Here is a 22,605-nt window from a genome sequence, read left to right as displayed (position 1 = left end):
AATAAAGATGCTGCTTATTTTTTTTATTTTGTTGCACAAAAGCTGAATATTGTAAGGGGTTTTTTAATGTGATTTGGTAGTATAAATTAAAAGAGGATGTATTCTGTAAATTAACAATATACTAGACCAGCCTTCCCCCACCATATGTCCTTATCTCCCAAAACTCCAAGCCAGCTTTGGGATAACACCCCCAACATATCTGGAGGTTGCTAGTTTGGCCAACGCTCATCTACTACATAAATATATAAACGTTTTCTATATTCACATTTTAGATACTTTTCTTATGAACTCAGAAGCCCTAGATTTTCCTGGATGTTCCAGTAGTATCTTGATATCTTGGCTTGACTGCATTTCCTTCAGCTGCATAATATTCTTTTTAAGATTTGGTGACCAAAACTATACAGTATTCCACAGCAGAGAGAAAACCTTAAACAGAATCATGAATCATTAGACAGAGTGATTCCAGCAGTGTGCTTATTTTTTTATCCATATCCTGATAACCTTTAGCACGGAATTTGCTCTTTTTTAACCTGTGTTGATTGCACCCAGCAGTCTGCTAATGAAGTAGGTTTTCCAGCTTTGTTCATGCTTCAGATCCATGCTGGAAGATTGAAAGAATACCAGGCATAGAGAGGATGGGATTCAGTAGGAACAATTTTTCAGGAGCAGGTGTCTGTTTGCATGGTATGGATTGTAGCGTATTGCATATTATAGATGGCCATGTCCAGTTGCTCTTTTTCTAGATGCCGCTATCCTGCTCCTCATCCATTCCCTAGATCTCTTGAAATAGAATGCAGCATTGTTTATCCATTGATCTGGCTATTGATGACCAATAGGTGTTCACAAAGTACAAATGTATGTATCTGTTCTGCAGATATTCTCCTCTTCACAATATCAAAGTACCAGAAGGCGATGGAGTCCAGTATCCTGCGATTTTACTTCTTACAGCTGATCATGATGACCGAGTGGTGCCTCTTCATTCCCTGAAGTTCATTGCTTCTCTGCAGTATATTGTAGGCCGAAGCCCCAAACAGATCAATCCATTACTAATTCATGTTGACACCAAGGCTGGTCATGGTGCAGGCAAGCCAACAGCCAAAGTTATAGAGGAAGCATCTGACATGTATGCCTTTATAGCAAGATGCCTAAACCTTGAATGGATAGAATAAATCATTACTGTTTCAGTTAGAAATCAAGGGCTTTAACAACATTTTAAAATACTACACTTGGTGTAGTACTTACATTTAAGGACTGCCACTCCCAGCTTCCCATTAACTTGATATCCATTCTGCTTCCGTTCAGTGTTTACTTTGCTCCTCATTTTAGTTTCAGTCATACATTTTAAATAGCATGTTCTGATAAATAGGCAGGTTGCAAATGATGCTGTTACGTGAATTCTTAAGAGTCAAAGTGTTGGTGATGATTATTCATACACAACGGTTTTAATGTAATTTTTCTCCTTGTCAACATATCTGGCTCACTTGTAATTAAATGTAAGTACTGTTCCAGTATAAGCTGTCAAGTTGTATTTTCTTTGCAGCCCCAGTAATCCCAAACATTGAGATTATTGCCAGTGCTCCTCCATTAAAACAGCTGTACTACAAACACTGAATAATTTTAGGTTTTGTGTGGGTTCTCTCTTGATTAGTACTTTGTAGATATTATCTCATGCATATATGCACATACACTTCTTGACTCTTAATGTTCATTATTTATTTGTTGACATTATGCATACACAACTAACAAAACAATATTTAATCTTAACTTTTAAAAAAAATAGAAGAGAGACAACTCCAAACTTTTTAGTACAAACTAAGAAAGAAATGAAAAAAAAATCTATCTTATATTTTATACTTACCAATAGTCACTGGTTTACTTATGAATACACTAGTATAATATGATCAGTACAAAATATTATTGTAAAATATCACAAAATCTTTGCCGTAGTAATACATATTACTAATCATATTTGATTAGTAGAAGATATTGCCTTGTCCAAAACAGAGAAATCACACTTTTCTGACAACTACTCCTTGACACCTGGAATAATATCACATTTCCAATTTCTCAATATAATTATTTTAGCTACCCCTCACGCTCACTACAACCATAATTCCTGGTAGACAGTCAAATTCCAAAGCTTTGGTGTATTGTTTAACATTATATTAACCTCTTTAACATTTAAAGATTCTCCCATAAATCTTCTTATATACATTCATACACTATCCCAAAAAGTTATCAAATGTTCACATGACTATATTGTATGGGGCAGTGAACCCTCAAATTCTTTATACTTCTAGCATAGAAAATCTGATATCCATTCTTTCAGATACATTCTCTGGGGAGTCCAGTATACTCTAAATACCACTTTCTGATGAATCAACTCTAATCTCAGATCTGTTGATGCCATTTTAACATTTTAAGGACATGTACCCATTGATGGAGGTTTATCAGAGATTCCAATTTTTAGTCCAAGTTTGAAATATCCCAGAAATGTCCATGCTAAAAATATTCTTGAGCTTTTGATAGAGATATGTTATATGTTTTAATTCTGCCATGGATTCCATCAAGTAAGTGAGCAACTCAGGTGCCTTTGAGGCAGCCAAAGTGTCTGATCCATGTCAATCTGTTAGAACATAATTAAGTTGAAGATACCTCTACTTTTAATGTTCTTTAAAATAAACAAAGGAGAGGGATTAGCTCTTGTCTTTTTTATTTCCCTTTTCTTATGCTTTAGGGACTATGTATACAATAATGGTATTAAGAGAGCAATTCTGTACTTTTGTTAATCTATTTCAAGGGCTAGCTGAACCTTTTCCTAACCTGGTAATCACCTGATGTTTTGGACTATGTTTCTCAAAAAAATAGGATGGACATTGATAAAGCATTGACAGAGCATACAGGTAGTCCTCAGCTTACAACCATTCATTCAGTGACCATTTGAAGTTATGGCAGTGTTGAACAAAGGGACTTAACAACCTGTGGCCAAAATTACAGCCATTGCAGCACTCCACGGTCATTCAGGCACTTGGCAGCCTGCCAGCACTTGCATGAAGAGGCTTTTGATGCACCACGGCTCTGGGGCTGCTTTCTGCTCCCCCCCCCCAGTGCAAAGCACAGCCCCAGCTTGGCCCAACAACCAGGCCAGGCACACCTTATCAGCAGCGGGAGCAAGAAGACAGCGAAGCTCAGCTGGGGAGGTGGAGTGCAGGGCGACAAGGGTCTCGGGGTGCAGGGTGGTGAGGGCGACTGGGACTGGGCTGGGACAGCTGCGGGCAAGCAGCCCAAGCCACACGGTTCTGGGACTGCTTGTGGCCCCGCAAGGCAGGGTGCAGGGCAGCCAAAAGGGCAGAGATGGGGAGAGATAGGTGGGTGGGGATTGGAGCCAGTCCCTTACCTTACCAAGGCTCAGGGCTGGGCAGGACCAAGCCTGGAATGGCTCGGATTGAGGTAGGTACTCGCTTAATGACCAGCGATTCTTGGTTAACAATGGCAACCGGGACTGCCAGAATTGCTGTCACTAAGCGATGCGGTCATGTGACATCTCACTTTATGACCGCATTGCTTGGCGATGGAAATTCCTGTCCCAATTGTGGTCCTAAGTCAAGGATTACCTGTAAGCAATCTGCTTATATTTACTATGCCCCTTCCTTGTCTATCTTGTCCAAAGATTGTATTTTCCAGTTGTGGAACAGTGATGGTACTTAATATTATTTCTTCCACACACATATCTTTATCACTTTGGTCACTGCATAGGACAGGATCTGGAATTCTGTGCAGAAAACACAGAGACTACCTTCTGACCCATAGCTGTGGCTAGTGTGGTTTTACCCACTCTTCTCTGGAATACTTGCTGATTTCTGCACCTTACAGCTCAGTGACAAAGAGCTATGTAGCAGACAATATGGTTCCTAATATGGAAAGTCATACTAATAAAGGGCACAATACTTGGTTCTGTATTGCTAGCAAAACTGCCTAGGGCATAGAACTAAAACTCTGTAAAACTTTAAATGAATGACTTAATTTAACAGATATTTGATCAAATTAAACAGGTACCAGTTAGATATGAATCTGTTGAAAGTGTTTGAACATTTCAAAGTGAACATAAAATACATTTATCATGTATTTTATGGCTTTTCAGAGTCTCAAACTTTATTGCAACTTTTCTTCCATATATGAAAAAGCTGAAGTGAAAGGTTGAATTCTGTGATGGGCTGTATGATATTGATAGAAGTACCTGACTGCAAAACATTATCATATGGGCAAATCCAGCTCATCAGAATCCTTGGCAGAATGTTATTTATTATCTGTGTATCTTACTCTTCTGCCAGAATTTTTTAGGCAGGTTCAACTGGAAGGTAAGAGAAGGAAAGAGGACTCAGATTTATTCACAGCAGAATGGAACTGATACGATGCATTTGCTATTACACTACTGCATATGTTGTACAGACTGTTTGTATGCAGTATTTCCCAGATTTTTTTTTTAAAGCAGTTGTTGCACAGACAGCACATAATGTATCATTCCCAGAAAAGACTAACCATGCCACAAGTCTGCTACCCTAGAAGAGCAAATTGATAGAGGGTGGTGGATTCTTTGTTCCTTTTTAAGAGCTTATTTTTTTAAAGTTTTTAAATTTTTAAATTGTAGCAAGATATTTGCTGCTTCAGTACAAGTTTTATATAAGTTCTTAAGTGGACTATTTATTTATTTATACATACATACATACATACATCACATTTATATAGTTTGGAAGTTGATGTGATATCTTTTCATCATCCCTGTAACTTCTGCTGTAAAAGAAGGCAGGAAGACTTTTTTAGAAAGTAATGAAGCAATCGGCCAAAATATTCCTGATTTATTGACCTTTGGCAGAATGGGCAATTTCAGCCCATTCTGCCAAAAAAGCAGCTTCAGGTATTTTGATACTTTCCCCTTAAAAACTGTAGTCAGTTTTTTTTTTACTAAATTTCAAATCAGATTGACTCTAATTTTGTTGTTTTCAAAATTTAAATCACAAAATCAAATTGAATCCTACAATTCATATCTCAGATTCAAGGAATCCTGTTTTGTTCTCATAAATCCAAAGAGCTGATTTCTTTTCTTTCTGTTCCTTTTCCTCTGCTAGGATTCAAACACATAACTATACAAAAAGAAAAGTAGCAAGGATGAATGTAAATGCTGCAAGGGAATTAGTTCATTAAATCTGTCAGGGAAGACATTTGACAAAATTCTGAGCAAAATTTGGGAACTGCAGTGTGACTATGCCAGGCTGAGGGTGGGTAGACGAGAATTTTGGTCTTCAGCAGGTCACTGAGAAATGTATGAATGAGAGAAGGAAAGTATTGTATGTTTGTTGATTTAGAGAAGGCGTATCATAAAGTGAATAATTTGAATTATGGTATGTTTTGAAAGAATGCTTGTTGAACATTTGTTGAAGGTTGCTGAATGTAGTAAGAGCAGTATATAAGTAAAGCATACATGAGAAAAAATGGAAAGCTTAATGAATGGTTCAACATTAGAGGCTTGTTTGTTGGGGTATATGAATTCGCATGTACTTTTGTATGCAGATGATGCCATGTTACTGGCTGAGAATCCAGAAATTAAATGGTTTGTATGATGCAATGAAATATATAAATTTGAAAATTACTGTATTAATCTTGGTAGCTGTTTCGGACAGGGGAAATGAAATAAATTATAGATAAATGGCACAAAAAAAAAACAAAACTGAAGGAGTCTATAAATGTTGAATACCTTTGGTAGAATGTTTCCTAAAGATAGGAAAAAAGGACATGGAAATGTCAAGAAAAGCAGAAGTGTCTGTGTATCACTTCTGCTTACTTTGTAATATGGAAGTGAGAGTTGGTACCCAAAGAGAAATATAAAAGTAACGTAATGAGGTTGGTCTCCTTATGAAGATATTTCTAGTGTTTGTCCTGCTTGGTTGCAGTGACTGCTTGTTTTGCACTGCACTTGCATGAGTTCACATAGTAAAGCTATCAATGAACCATGCAACAAGGAGGTGTGTTTTTCAGCTGGCTTGTCACAGAGCTCTGCTGCCTTCTTGGAATCTCATCACAACATCAAAGCAGTTTCAGCTACCAAGTCCAGTCTTGAAATCTTCTTGCAGACAGGTTCTGAGACTGGAAGACTTGCTGCTTTTGAATTCTGAGATATGATTAATTATACAAGTAGTACATCTTAAAAGCAATGCCAGAAAATTCCATTTCATTTGAATTATTGTTATATATCTAAAAAATTAAACCATACAAACTAAAAACAAAAGAAAACAGAAAAGAAAAAAAATGAAAAATCAGTATGTTTCGGTTTCAAATAACATTATATTACACGTATACCAATGGTTACAAATCAGTTTTTCAATGAGTTAAACCTAAATCACAGCGAACCATTACAATGTTAAATATTTTATATTGCAAAACCAATAGCTCCAATGAAGCCATTGGTTTTGCAATATAAAATATTCCAATTCTCTATTTTACATATCTTGTATACAGGTAGTCCTTGTTTAACAACCACAAGTGGGACCGGCAACTCCATCTCTAAGCTATGCGGTCATTAAGCGAGACATCACATGACAATGACAGGCTTACAACCTCACTTCTCTCATGGTTGTTAAGCAAGATATCATGTGACCGCGACTTGCAATTTTACTGCTGGCTTCTTGATTGATTCTGCTTGTGAGAAGCTGGCTGAGAAGCATGCAAATGGCGATCACATGACTGCAAGACACTGCAATGGTCATAAATGCCCGCCAGTTACAAAGCACCCAAATCTCTATCATGTGACCACGGGGATGCTGTGATGGTCATAAGTTCAAGGACCAGTAGTAAAGTTACTTTTTCAGCACTGCCATAACTTCAAACGGTCACTAACAGGGCAGTCGTTACATGAGGACTATCTGTATTATCCAAGTTTATTTTTAATCTATATTTTCAATTTTGAAATTTTGAAAATATACTTTGTCAAAAATAGAAAACGAGAAGATTGATGCTTTTGTTTCTAAACATCTGAATGGCTAATTCTGTGAACCAAATGGTGGAGAAATGTCTTTGGGTTACCCTGATTTGTATATATAATTAAAAAGTCTGTTTTAAGAAATGGTAACACAGTTCTTACCCCTAAATCTGTGAGTTAAAGAGACTAGGATAGGATAGAGCTATTTTTTCTCTGAACAGAAAGATGCTCTGGCACTGAGGAGTGTCTCTATGGCTTTAGAAATGTGGATGATCCACCACCATTTTCTCCCCACTGCACTTAAGATTGTTTTACTGATTCATTATTGAATGCATTCTGAGCTACCATATTTTTCAACATTGCTGCCTGAGGGTATTGTTCAAAGGAGACCTAATTACTGTATAGAATGCAAATGGCAAAGGATTGTTAAGACTGTCATACAATTTATCTGTTTCCTGATGAATGACCCAGGAGATCAGATTGTAGGATGATGTTCCTGAGAGTACTCAAAACCACATTATAGTCTTGCATATTTTCTAACTGTTCAAGTCCCTCAATTTTTATTTAACATTGTGTCTCACATTCTCTCATTAACCTTGCCTGATTGCTCACATTGACCTGTAGGAAAACAACTGACAAGTGCATTGTTGTATGCTATTTTGAGCTTGACAAATTGCCCTCCTTCACTCTTTTTCTCATCCATTTTAACAATGTTACCTGTTCCAATTTTCTGTCCATTAGTCCTTTTGCTATTTTCAACTTGTCTATACCATGAATTATTTGGATCATTAGCACTCAGAATTTTAGAATACATAATACCTTCAGAGATAAGCTAGCTCTCTTCACAAATTTATAATCCATTTATCAGCCCTTCTTCTTCCATCTAGTCATAAGCCATACATTTTTATGACAGTTTTATAAGAGAAAGACCATATACAGTATCTACCTCTAATATTCTTTTGGTGGGTTCATATGATTTAGGCTATATACTTGATGTAATAGAATTTATCAGGTAACCACCTTGTTCTTTTTATTTGTCTCTACTATTTAAGTTCTTATCCTTGTTTTACAGATGATGCTTACTTGACTGGGTTCAAAGGTGCCCTTATGCTAGCAGAAGATCCTCAGCTATAGGTGGAAGGCCATTTTGTTAACAGTGCAAGTTTTTTGTATGACAAAAAAAAAATATGAAACATAAATATGGTCTTCCATGTGTCTTACATGTTGGAGAGTCTCTTATACAAATTAAGCTTGCTGAGTTTTACATATGTTCTCAAAATGACTTCTTGCATGGGGTCACATAGAACGATGCCACTCCAATAGAGGAGAATATACTGTATGTAGCTCAGGGTTGAACTGCGGAGTCCTTGGTGCTCTCTGAGCTTGGTTGTTTGCTTGCAGGCATTTCATTACCCAATTAGGTAACATCATCAGTGCTAGTGAGTATGGGGTTTGCTCCCTGTTTATATACAGTAGCTTGCCCTGCCAGTGTTGGTAGGGGTGCGGTTTTTCTCCTTGGAAGCTCCTTGATTAGGGTATTGTTTTCTGCTTGATTGTTTGTCTGGTGTTAATCCCTGCTTATCTAGGTGTTGGTTGTGGAGAAGATGTGTTCTGGTCTTTTGGCTTCCTTCTTAGTTTTTTTGTTGTCTCTTTTGAATGGTGTGTAAATGTAGTTTATTTCTATGTGTCTATTGATGGCTGATCAAGGAACTACCAATAATGGCATCAAGGTCTCCACAAGGATGCCACTGCCAGAATTTTCTTCTAATAGCATCTATCTGCATCCAGCCCAATGTGGAAAAAAGAAAGTTGGCATCATTACAGTAAAAATGGTTAATTTGAAAAGCCTCATCTTACTTTGAACTTGACCAAAGCCTGACCAGAATATGGAGTAAATATACAGCTATTTTATTAACTATTGTTTAAAGAAAATGACTATTGGCTAATATTTTTCATAAGATTCAGAAATGTTTTCTGCATATGCTTAATTAAAACTTGCTGGACTATACAGTCATCTAATGTTTATGAGCAGTGAGTTCACTGCTCATAATAAAACTTCACCCTGGCTTGTTTCATTCTCTTGTTCACTTAGTTGGAATAGATGCTGATTAAACCTTCTCAACTCTCTCTTGCAACTGTAATTATTTTGGCCCTAGATGAATCCTGCCTACTTTGTTAACATTATTGTACTATCTGGATGGACAGATACCTTAGCTTTCTGTTGCTTTCCCTTTGTTTTTTTTTTATGCATAATAAGGTATAACTTGAGTTGTGATTTATTCTCCACAACTACCAATTTACCTTGATTTTGCTCCAGAAGTGTGAAGCTTCTACAGGTCCTATTGTGGATTCCTCCATTATGCACACTTCTCTCTCTCATCTTCTCTCATTATCACTTTCTTTGCAGCTGCACAATAGAATAAATTGGTCCGATTTGTCCATGTTCTTCTCACCCAACCCCCCAAAGTGGGTGACTTGATCATCAAAGAAAATTCAGTCAGTGAAACTGAAAGTCATACTGTATTGCCAGCTAACTACTAAAAAAAATGGTTGCACATTATGCTTACAGTAAAGGAAACAAATACTAGCAACAGCTGCTGGTAAAGGCTACTTACTAGATCAAAATGAACATTTCAGCATGACAGACTTACTGAATCAGTGGCCCTAAAACTGGCAGTACTTCTGAAAGCAGACTTGATCACTGCTAGATCTAGAAACTGATGGGAGCAGGTGGGAAGATAGAGGATGGAATAGAGCAGCTGCAAAACACTAGTTCAGGGGGTGGCCCTATCAGTAGGCAGAGAGACGTAGCCACTGAAAGCAGCTGATCTTGGCTATCAGAAAGAGGCAGCAAATTATATACTTTACTTTGTGTTGTTCTTATTCCGTGGGGTGGGGAGAGATACTGAAGAGCTCTTCTTTGGCTACCTGTAGCTACATTGCATGCTGATTGAGTGAACAAGGGTCATTGGTTGCTGCAAAGTACCTTGGAATCATTGGTTGCATTTCTTCTGGAAGGTTTGTTTGTTTGTTTGTTTTTGGTCTCTCACTGGATTTATGGAAGATGCAACGGATCAGAAAGATTTCATACAAGTTCTATACTGACCTAAGGATACTGTAGTAGACATGGAGTTTGGGTACAAAAGAGCTTAGTTGCAGTTAAAACTCCTTTAGGAGGAAGAGTGGTATATAGCTTGGGAACTTCAGAACTGCTTCTTGATCCTAAGCCAGGTCACATTTCTAAGTCAATCAAGCTTGGCAGTGGTTATCCATATCATGGTCATATCTCAAACTCCTCCTCCCCCCCACCCCATGTCTGAAATTTGGCCACTTTGCCACTGAATGTTGATGATACAACCTGGAGGGCTTGGGAGTTGCAAATACACTGCTATGGGGATTGCAGACAGGCCCTGGGTAGCAGATTGTCCATACCTTAAAAAATGTGAATTGCACAATAATGCAATAGATGCATAAAGAGATTCGCTAATGACTCATACTTCTGATCCAACTAGCCCAGTTTTGATTGTTCTGGATGCCATTGTCCTCATGATCTCTGAAGAGGTGTTTTCCTACTGTGGTAAAATTATTTTAACTGAAGATGCACAAGAGATAAGCCTAGATCTTCTGCAATGAGCTTTAGATTTTGAGCGTCTTGGACACTGGAGTGTGTGATCTCAGTACATCATTAATACAGAATGTTTTATAAGGACAAGTGATTTATTCCTATCATCTGAATGATTGTTCCACATACTTAATCAATGCCACTTAGAAGATTCTTACCAGAACTTTTGCCCTGAAGATGGAAGACATTCTCCTAAACTTCATCCATAATAAATGAAAGTGCATTAACAAGGAAAAGTAAGATGACAGATTTGGAGATAAGAGATTTTTCCATTCAGCTATCTCAAATTCTTATGAATGTCTGAAACATGGCAAAATAGGAGTATTCTGGGCTTTCAAGTTTATGAAATCATAAACTTTGAATGAATCATATATATCACCTCCCCTGATTCTGCTTGCTTCAGTTCAAAATGGCTGATGCTCAAATTCCCTTCTTGTGTTATCCATACTCCAAGTACTATTACTCAGAGACTTCTAGCTGTTGCTCCCTGCATACATGGCTCTCTACGGATAGAGATGTATATCTGTTTCATTTGGATTTAGGCTTCTATTGACATAGGAGAAGCACAGAAATTCAAAGCATGGGGTTCAGAGCAGAATCATGATATGGAAGATAGTTAAACTATGTCACTATGGCAAAAATATATTTCTACTTATGCTGGAAGAACAATGCTAACATCAACAATTATAAAAAGGTTCCTTCTGATGCTCAGAGCACCCATCACAAACAACTTGTTCAGTGTAAAGCTTTCGAAAGTAGGATGTACAGTGCATTAAAAAGACTGGTAAGTTTCCATAGGGACCCCAGAATAACTGGGGTGGGATTATCTCATTATTATTATTCATTTCAATCAGTCTTCTAACTTAGTACAGTCAAGATCTAGCCAGGAAATACTATCCAATTCTTGTTTTTGTTCTCCATTGTTTATATGGAATTTTAAGTAATGATGCTCATTCTCATAAAATATAAACCTGGGATATCTATCAGAAGATAGACGAAGTCAGCCCTAATCTTAAATTTTATCTTTTTTTTTTTAATATTACAATGTTCTATTTCTTAGATAGTTCTCAACTTCACTTTCTTTATATTGCAAAATCTTGATTCTCTAGACCTCCATTCAATGGCTTTTGAACACCAGAGACAAAATTTTATTTTGGACTTCCCCAAAAACAACGAAGTCTATTGTTGCTAAAACAGTCTGAACAACTAACATAATTTATGTCTTGCTTTAATTTACAACAGTAAATTAAGATTTAAATTCATGCTTACAAGATAGTTGGATTTAACAGACACCTCTTCTCCATAATAGGTTTTATTGTATTCAAGAATCCTCAAATTACTTGTTTGCTTTATTTTTTTCTTCCAAATTTTTTATTTATTATTATGATTTCAACAAAAAAGGGAAAAAATAATGCTGATATAAATTCACATTTAAAATATATTGAAAATACATTTAAGATTAAAAACAATATAATAAGGTACAGGTGGTGGATAACCAAGTAATCTCAAATAACTAGCAGATCTATAATATTTGGCTAATATATTCTAACACACCATTAACAATTTAGAATAACACATTTCATACTCAATTTTTATTCAAAACATGTCTCTATTGTGAAAATATTTGGTTATCGAAACTGGAATCAATAAGAGGAAGGAAAAGTTATATATAAACAATAAACAATACATTGAAAGAATAGTGTAATATATAATACAATTATAATATAATATAATCTGACATATAATCTACATATGTTAGATTCAAATACAAACTAGAACCCAAATTTGGGATGTGGCACAATTCCATGTATAGAATTATGTTCCAGAAATGGTTTTCAAATAAAATTGAATTATACATCAGATTTATTTTTTTACATAAGAGGTTATTCTATACATCGAAGCATATTCCCACTGTTTACCATTCTTCCACAGAGGGGATTGAAGATCTTTTCCAATAAAAAGCGTATAAAATTGAATGAATGCATGTATGCATACATACATACGAATAAAAAGCTTATAAAATAGAGCAAATTTGGTCTGGTGGTTAAGGCACCAGGCTAGAAAGCAGGAGACTGTGAGTTCTAGTCCTGCCTTAGGCATGAAAGCTGGCTGGGTGACTTTGGGCCAGTCACTCTCTCTCAGCCCAACTCACCTCACAGGGTGGTTGTTGTGGGGAAAATAGGAGGAGGAAGAAGTATTAGGTATGTTCACCACCTTGAGTTATTTGTAAAAATAATAAAGGCAGAATAAAAAAAAATATTAAAAATCCTTGTAGCTGTTATCATGTACAATATCAGTTCAATGTATTTTTGAAGAAATATGTGGTTTGGTGAACTTTAATAAAAATTTATCAGGTTGAAAGGGAATTACTTTCAATTTTTGCTTTCTATTATGAACATATTTAAAATATTTAATTAATATCTAAAATGACTATCTGTTCCCTTTCATGGATGATTACTGCAGAACTGAACAATAAATCTTGCCCTGTTTGTTAACAATATGTCTTTAACAGAATAGAGACACTATATTTCAGTTTGTCATTTATAGATGAAACTTTCTAATTGTTTTTCTCATCTTCTAACTCTGGTCTTGCAATTATTGTATATGCCATAGCTGAAAGAAAAATCAATTCTACCTAATTCTACTCAAGTTTTCAATATCTTGCTAGAAGTATTTTGTTATGTTTAAAATTAATATTTTACCTTGGAAGATTTCAATACCTCCAACTGCCTTCCTGCAAATCATAAATAATTCTGTGTTGCTTATTTCCAATAGACTCATATGGATATACAGATGTTTCCAGACAAATGGTTCCTAGCATTCCCAATCTAAAGATATTGCATATTCCAAATTTTAAAGCTAGCATTCTCTTCTTGTTCTTTCCCAGCCAGCACTGTAATTTATGATTCTCCCATACCAGAGAGTATGTAAACAAGTCACAAACGTTGCTTACAGCATCTTCAATTGCCAAAATAGCAAAAAGGCTTTTCCAGAATTTCTTCAATAGACATAGGTCTTCTAAGGTAGAATCATAGAGTTTTGGCTATCACGTACAGGTCATGGTTAAGTGCAGGAATCTAAATTAAAGCCTCTCTGACTGATGGCTGTCTTGTCTCCACCTAAACCCATGTAGCAAAAGGGAGCTCACCTTTGGGGTAATTAGTTCTGCTGTTAAAAGTTTCTTAATTTAGATTTTTTTTTTAACATTCAGTCAGAATATGCCTTCCTGCAACATAGTTGCATTAATTTGTGTCCTGCGCTTCTGAATAATGGAATTTGGTCTTAGGCTGCCTCTCTCTGATATCCTTTTATTGTTTTTAAGAGTGGTGTCATATCCACCCTCAGGCTTCTCAAGGCTAAACATTTCTAATTCCTTCAATCTCCCTTAGTAGGTCTTAGTTTCTAGTCCTGAGTATCCTCCCTGCTCTTCTCTGGCCAATTTCTCTCAGTCTTAAAACATGAAGCCTAAAACTGGACCCATTATTCAAGAATGGGAAGTCTGACCAGTGCAGAATGAAGTAGAAGTGCTACTTTCCATGACTTTGAAATTATACTTTTTTTGACATGGTCTAAAATCGCATTCTCCTTTTTTGCAGCTATTTCACACTGTTACTAAACCACATATCCACCACCTATATCTGTGCATTTGACTTCTGTTTCCTAAATTAAGAATTCTGCATTTGTCAGGTCCAGGTCATTTTTCTAATTCACATGCATAAATCTCACTTAGCTTTTTGTTATTTATTTTCTCTTACTGTTTCTTAATAATGCATCAAGTGATAACTTGCATGTTTGAGTGAGCCACCACAAATAAACGCCACATCACCTCAGAAACATTTTTCAGTGGCGACAGTTCCTTATTGTGGGTACTTGCTATCATGTACTGAGCAAGGAAGTGAATTATATGCATGTATAAATTAGAGTTTGATCCTGCTAGGCCAAACATATATCCTTGACTTTCTATGGCAAGCAGGGATCAACAAATTTTGGCTATAAGATTCTGTGAGTTTCTCTAAGAATTTCCTGTGGTGCTATATTTGAAAGTTAATTTTAAAATGTCATCAGCTATTTGATTTCAAATAATTGATGATAATCATGACATTATGTATATATCAACAGTTTCCCATGTGGGATTTTTATTCCTAGGAAAATTAGTGTCCTGAATTATTTATTTATTTTTGCAGTTATACTGCCATGGTGATAGTAACATGGTGACAGTTTACAATCTCAGCTTCTTTAGACTTTCTGCCAAGTTGCAACTGAGACTGTTTTGAATTTATTATCCCAGGATGGATGCAATTTAACGGGATCTAGATGATCCTGCAATCAGAGGAAGGTCATTTTTGTGAATTTCTCCTTTTTCTACACCCCCCTCTCATTATTCAAAAATGAGTTCCACATTATGGAACTTTGAAAGGACCCACTGGAATTGTATGAGAAAAGGAAATAGAGGCTGCAAGGAGCAAGAACCAGCAAAATTCAACACATTTCCTTCTACTTTGAATAAATTCTCATTTCTGCCTGGTCATCATGATCCAGCAGTAATCCCCTGCTTAACATTGCCTGGATAGTAAGAACCAAGAAGGAAAGCCTTTCAAGAGCCTTAGGCTTTCCTGATGCTCCAGGAATTAAGATAGATCATCATGGACACGGGAAGACTCATCCTTACTAGGTAAAAATAACCTTCTTGCTTAAAAGTGGGGGTGGACAGGTGGCATGTCTCTTGGAACTGAAAAGTCAGCCTAGAAAAGGCAGAAGTCCATGGAAAAGGAAGTTTAAATACCCTCTTGTGTTCAGTTGAAGAAGTCACCTAACCATTTTTCTATCTGTAATTCCTTGTCTCATGGAATTTTCACATATTACTACAGGATAAGAATAGGCTGATGAGTCTGTAAAATATACTTGTAAGGTCTGAAATGTGCTGCTTTGAAGTCTTTTGTAAGAGAGTATTGTGCAATCTCTCCTATAGCTCTGTGTGTGTGTATTCTGCAGTAGTCCTCTATTACTTGCAGTATGTTTCATGTGTTCTTTAAAATTACACATATTGGGTTCTACAGTATTACATGCTGATCTGACTTAAAGATGTCATACTGATTTCCCCATAAAACTGTGTGTTTCTCTCTCTTTCACACACAAAGATTTGTCCACCTAATATTAAGAGAAAAATGCATGGGAAGGAAGCTATTCTTAACTACAGGGTTTCTCGCAAATGGTGCAGATAGAAGCCATTCCTGTGTTTCAATTCCTGTCTGATGTGTGTTTACCATCATGTTCCTACCCTTTAGCTTTTTTCCGGTGAATCTGTTTTTTGGAATTGTGATTTATAATAGTCTTTTTTCAATCACCACAATGTCAGAAAAAGCTGAAGATGGAAGAAATTAACTGAACAAATTATCTTATATATATAGCTCATACAAGGCATTTTGTTTGAAATCTGTTAGCACATTCATATACTTTTATATTTGTTTTTTTAAGTAATTCAAAGTCAAAGGGAGAGCTTCTTGATGGGTGAATTGGTAGCTATGAAAAATTGTTCTTGTTTTAAGGTTTTTCCATGTTGCTTTCATTGATGTGCTTAAAAGATTAAATAAAGATGATTTGTTATTTCCAAGCAAAATGCCTTATCAGCTATATATAGTTGGCACTGAGGGATATTTCCCTATATCCATTTTTTTTCTACAACCATATGTCCCAGAAGTATCAACATGCCAAGATATTTATGCTCCATACGTTTTACAGCACCAAGTTATCATGAATATAAATTAAAAGGTTTTCATGCTTGTTGTTCACCTTCCTCCTTATGCCTCCAGATGCTCACACATAGATAACGATCATGCAGCTTGACACAGTTTATGGCAAAATATAATTACATTGGTAGATACTTTTTTTGAATAAACAAATACTTGGCAAAAGTCTATCAAAACAGTGTGATAATGAACAGATGGTAAATATAGATATAGATAGGTATACAGACATACATTTTGAATTTAACAGTTTATAGAGAATAAATAGGAAATCTCTTTGAAAAATAACAATGTAGCTTGCTTCTGATTATTATAAATGGAACTATTATTGGTTTTGCTTAAAATGATGCTCCAATTTATAGTTGGAGATTTGGCCAAAAAAAAAAAAAAAAGGTTAAGACATGGTTCCCAAATCTGCAATTCACTATAGCGCTGGAGATCTCAAAGCAATATTCTGCAGACTTGGGAGCAGTTGTAGAAAAATTGTGCAGTTTGGACAAACGAAGGTTCTCACTAACTGCAACAATGGATGTGATACTAACATATCTCACCATAATGCTTCTTCCCTTTAAGCAATTCCAGAGGACAAGTTGGAATGGGATCATCATGTGGGGAAATATCCTTTAATCCCCTCCCCTCTCTCTCTCTCTCTCTCTCTCACACACACACACACACACACACAGAGTCACAGGAAACAAATCCCTTACCCTTCCACAGCTAACTGAACCCACACTGCAGGTATTGGCCATGGGCCATTGTGGGAGGGGGGATTTCCCTCTCACTCCTGATTACTTTCAGTCAAACAGCAACTCATCAGAATCTCCAGCATCAAATGTAATTTGACCATGAGGTATTAGGGTCCTAGGTAGCTAGGCAGTGAACTCGTGTAGCCTGACTGGGCAGAAGAAGGGGGAGGCACCACACAAATTGTTTTCTGGAAATCAGATTCAGACTCTGCTGTCAGCTTACGGTGCTACATTTCCCACTTACATATTTGAAAAAAACCAAACCAACAATGATTACAAAGAGACCATAAACCTGTACTGTTCTCTACTTAGAAGGAATCTAAAATCTGGACTGTATTACATGAATTTCACATTGCTTGGATGGATATACCATATCCCTGATAATTTCTGGGGATACTGTATATTCACTATCTCTGGGTAATTTCTGTATCAAATTGTATTTATAAATATGCTGCAGTATTTGGAGTATGAACATTATCTGTTCTATTTTTTCAGTATTATGATTATGGTGCTGTAATTGCATTCCTGATCTTAAACTTTTTCCTCTTCAGTTCTCTATGCCCCTTGAAAATCTAGTTTGGATCATTAATAATGGTGGATGAAGAGGTAAGGGCAGTAGGTGATAATTTATTTCTTTCCATCATGGAAAATATTCTGTTCCAGTAAGCTCCCATCTGTGGAATAAAACTTCCCATAGAATACAACACTCCCATCTAAGTTGTATTATATTGCCCTATTAGAAATCCTATTATGTTGGCCTATAACTTGAGTTTTTTCCCTTTATTTGAGCATATTCTAATAAATCTAAAAGTGTATTTTAAGAAGTTATGTCAGGAAATGTTCCAGAGAAAAAAATATTCCAGAGAAAAAAGTAGATAAGTGTTTGTCAATCAAAATGTTTTTCTGTCTGGCTTTGCTTATGATTGGCAATTCTGGCAACTATTTCATTCTCAGAGATTTAATTAAAGAAACATATTAAAGGAAGTATGGAAGTTGCCAAAATGCACCATTGACATGATTGGTATTAAACCATGTATTTAATACAATAGCCTAATAGAAGTTGTTTTGGAACAAAACTAAGTAGGGTTTGGTCACTAGCTAGAGCTAAGATTTTATTAGATCTCATCTTAAGTACAAGAAGTTTGAAATCAGTTACTGTTTCATTCTGGACAGTTTATGTGACTCACATGAGGCTCTTTTATTCTTTTAAATATAATTTAAAATTTAAAATTGATATATGAATATCAATTCATAGCCAAATTCATAGTCAAAGTCTGGGAGTCACTACCCACTATTTCAGGTATCTACAACCAGTCAGAATGTGAGAGCCACCATGTTCATCTTCTTCTGAAACAAGGTAATCATAACCACCATCTCCACCAACACCCAGACATTTTTAGCATATAGTAATCCCTACCTCGTCATCTTCCTAATACTTTTTTCTTACTCTTATTTGGCAATATTTGGCCCTCATCTATGCTATTTCCCAAAATTTATATAAAGACAGAAACAGAATAATGGTCTACATCAGTGTTTTTCAAACTTAAGGAATAATATATTTTAAGTCATTATTCCCTGGGTTAAAAATGGCTAATTTCCATTTTGTTGTGAATAGGATATACATTGGCTGAGTGCATACACACTTTATTTTTTAACAAGAGTTCATGCATCTATCTGTGTGTGCATGAGAGTTTAAATAAGCATGGGAATAGAGATCTTGCAGTAAACTGAAATTATCAGAAAACTCACAACCTTGTTTTAAGTGTTCTAAACGCGGATATATGTCAATTGTTTCCATGTAATGAATGAAGCGAAGGCATACATCTGGCTATCTAGCTCATGCCCTTGCAATGAATCTTCTCCATACAGAAAAATCTACTAATGAGATTCACATCCTCAGTATTCCTAGGAAGCTTTCCTAATCTAAACTGTACAGTTAAGAAGAAATACAAAGGCTTATTTTCCCCAAATATATCATCTCTGTTCTGAGCATAGGATGGAACAAGAGAATCCACTTTCATGATTCCGCAGAATTTCATAAGCACTGAATACCATCATTTAAACTCAGAATAGTAAAGAATTTCTGCATTCAGAAGGTGCGCTCCACCACTAACATAGGGTCTTTTTCTTATCATTCCTGGTATGTGGAGTTAGGCTCTGCTGAGATAAAATGGATGGTTTCTAGGCATTTTCAACTTTCTTCATATCTTCTAGCCATCATGAAATTGGACAATAGGGCTGGTCTCTGGCACATTAACCCTTGGATTAGCACCATGGAGTGTGTTGCATATAAGTTACCAACAAAAGCAATTTGTACATAGCCCAGCTCTTGGAATACACCTCTCTGCCCACTTTTGAGCTAAGCACCAAATTATTATTATGTTATGTCAAATGTTATTAGGCCACTGTATTATAAGGCAGCTTTATATCATCCCAACCTTTGTATTTGTCTCAGAGGGTCAGAAGGTTTGAATCATAGCTATTTGTCAACATTTTCCAACACTACAGCATGGGCTATTTCATTATAACACAACTTGATAAGAATGTTGGGTTCTTCCAACAAAAACATTTTTATCCTGTCTCTCAGAAAAGAAAGCAAAGCAAAATTAATTAGAAACATAATGACTCATTGTCTAAAAGCAATTCATTAGAAAGCGACTTCAAAGCCATTCATTGTTTGATGTTAATCAATTGTATCTTTCATTAGCAATATAACAAACCTAGTTGGCTCATAAATGGGTTGTGTTCCTATTTTCACATCATTAAATTAAATGTAACAATGCCACTACCACCTATGGTTTTGTTTCCAAGCAAATTTGGGGCATCAGTTGAAATGGGTATGTGCTGGAACAATGGTAGATGTAATCAACATTTGTAGCAATAGTTCCATATTCATACACTCCAACCAATTGTAGACAACTGAAAAGAAAGCACATAAATAGATGCTACAGTTCCAGTTCTCAACAATGAATCTCTGACTTACCTGCTTACCGCTTTTTGTGCATCTGGATGCAGATGAAAGGCTTTTAATAATTCCATGGCATGAAGTTGAGGATATGCAAAAGAAAACTTCCACATGAATAAAGAAACACAGAATACAGCAGCTTTGCAGCATCATTAGTTAGCACAGCCTCTCTAAGGCATCTAGAAGGAACCAAGGGGGGAACCTGCGTATTAACTGCATTTTACATTCATAGTGAAAGACAACTTCTGAAGTACTGTATCAAGTAGACTAGAGTTGAAACCTTTTTAAAAAATTAAATGTATTATTTCAGTGAAAAAGATGCTACTGATTCTGTTTCATTTCTATGATTATTGATAGCTTGAGGGGGTTGCAAAACTAGAGTCCAACCATACTTGCAGTACTGTCTGGCCACTACATCTCAAATGGATAGAAAACAAACAAAAACCAGGGTAATCAAGGACTGGAATCTCCCTTTAAGAAGACAGGCTAAAATATTTGGAGGTTTCTAGTTTATGGAACATTTTTAAATGATCCATGGAAGAAGTTTAGAAAACTGTACTAACTTTGGGAACAATGGATAGGGAGAATCTTTTCTCTTTCTCCCTAATAATTCTAGAACTCTGTATTGTACAGTGAAACTAATTGAAGGAAATCCAGGTAGACAAAGAAAGTTCTTTTTACTACAACATGAGTTTCCCTCTGAGTGCCAGATGCTTCAGAATAACAGAAAGAAAGGGCTATTGCCTTCATGTGCTGCCTGCAGGTTTTCCAAAGGCTTCTGGTTGGCCAGTGTGCTTCATTCACACAACAGGCTTACCCACAGTTAACAATGCTTTATTCAGTTCAGTTGTCTGGGTTTGCATGCTAGAGTGAATTAACATACAGGTTGGGCTCTTACAACACAATAAGCTAAAGTGTGGTTGCCCAGCTTTGGATCGACAAAACCCAGCTTACGGGAAACAAGATGCTGGGCTAGATATTCTTTTTGATCTTATCCAGCAGAGCCTTTTCTTCTGTTTAAAACATGCTCATATGCTACAATCTCTGAAGTCCTCTTCTGTGGCCACTTCAAAATGGTTTAAAAATGAATTCTTTTCTTAGTGCTGATAGTACAAACTGAAAGCTTTTTCAAAATGTCTTTGTTAAAGATCTGAAGAGACCAAGCACTGGTGCCTGTTCTGTCTATTTTTTAAGGATTAAAAGTATCACCACAAAGGATGATGTGGACGCCGATAAGCAACTGCCTGCCCTCCACATAGTTGTCTTCAGAAATATTTCAATTCTAAATGAAAACTGACAATCATTCAGCTGTCTGTCTCCAAAATTGAATTTCCAAAGAAAGTAAAGCATTAGGGGGTTCAATCAGCAAAGGGCTTTTGTTTGTTTATAAATGCTTTTCAAAAGTAAAATACAAAAATGTCTACTTGAATGATGTACAATATCCAAAATGAGTGGGAACTTGAGAAGAAAAGGAAGGAAAAGACAAGAATTCAAGTCCAACGGAACAATAATGATAGGAAATCCAAATTACTAACCGTTTCTTTAAGTTGGGAAAAAGGAGTGTTGATTCCAAACGTTTGTCAAGATTATGCCTACTCAAATAAGCATATTTATTTATTTAATTCAACTAGGTTCATATGCTTCTCCAAGCATGCCTGACTCTGAGCAGTAAAAAGGTTAGGAACTAAAACATAGCAATAAATTACCACAGCATTCTGCACATGCCCAAAGTTATTCTCGCCCCTCATCTTTCACATACATCCCAAAGCAGAACCCAGAGCTGAAAGTAGCCTTCGAGGCCACGAGTGAAAGACTCGAAGGGAAGCCCTGATCCTTCCCAGCTCAAGTAACACCAGTGGCCGCGACCTCCTCCTCTGATTGCAGCCATTTCATTTCCACGGTAATGGGCAGGAGCAGCTGCGCCAGAAAATTTAGTTCGGGGGCGCAAGAGCGACAGCACAGGCACCAAAGGGGCCGTACGGCCGCAATGCATACTTGCCACAAATGCAAATACTCTGCGCCTAAAAGTTGGGGCAGGGAAGCGGCGGGCTCGCTCTCCCTCGGAACCACTCCTCATCCTCAGCTTTGCGAGCGCTCAGACCCGGCTCAGATCCGCCCAAGTTTCAACCCCGCGGCCTCGAGGGCAGCGGCGGCCGGAGCTGCTAGGGGGCGCCTGCGCGCTGGGGGTCGCCCTTCTCCACCCCGCCTCTGCCGCGCCGTTGACCCCGCAGCTGACGCCGCCCGCAGCTCGCCTGCTCCCTATTTTAGGAAAAGCTTCGGCGCCTTCGCCTCAGCGGCAGCGAGGAAACTAGAGCGCCTCCCCAGTATTCGGCTGGCAAACTTCGCGCAAGGAAGGCTGGCGAAGGTAAGGGGAGCGGAAAAAGAAAAGAAAGGGTGGCTCTTCTTTCCTTTCGGGGCTGTCCTGCAAAATTAACTTCGGCGGGGGCGCGGGAGGACGACGGAGCCGCAGGGCGCGCGCACTGTCATTGACGCGCCCCCCGTTCCTCTCTCTGGGGACCCTGCTCAGCCTCCTGCTTTTAAAAGGCTCGCGAGGC

The 22,605-nt window shown here is 37.0% G+C and overlaps 2 protein-coding genes across 4 annotated transcripts in view; both read left to right on the top strand.

The window, feature by feature from the left end:
* PREP (prolyl endopeptidase) overlaps positions 1 to 22,605 on the top strand; it is a 108,757-nt gene that overhangs the window by 80,417 nt on the left and 5,735 nt on the right. For 2 of the 3 annotated variants that reach the window (XM_088138879.1, XM_007425561.4), the window contains exon 15: positions 875 to 22,415. In XM_088138879.1, coding sequence (XP_087995005.1) covers positions 875 to 1,169 — 295 coding nt within the window. In that variant the 3' untranslated portion in view covers positions 1,170 to 22,415. Of the gene's footprint in view, positions 1 to 874; positions 22,416 to 22,605 lie in introns of those variants that run through there. The other variant, XM_088138887.1, reaches the window with a different exon arrangement.
* The window catches only part of POPDC3 (popeye domain cAMP effector 3), a 27,739-nt gene continuing 27,410 nt past the window's right edge, over positions 22,277 to 22,605 (top strand). The window contains exon 1 of the mRNA XM_007425559.4: positions 22,277 to 22,415. The gene's annotated coding sequence lies outside the window, so the exon portion shown is untranslated. The remainder of the gene's footprint in view (positions 22,416 to 22,605) is intronic.

This window comes from Python bivittatus, unplaced genomic scaffold (assembly GCF_059951505.1).
Source record: "Python bivittatus isolate LINGU-HERP-01145 unplaced genomic scaffold, Pbiv_v1 ctg000020_np1212, whole genome shotgun sequence".
In the NCBI taxonomy this organism is placed as follows: Eukaryota; Metazoa; Chordata; class Lepidosauria; order Squamata; family Pythonidae; genus Python; species Python bivittatus.
Note: the sequence above shows the minus strand (reverse complement) of the source record. Positions and strands in the feature narration are given on the sequence as shown.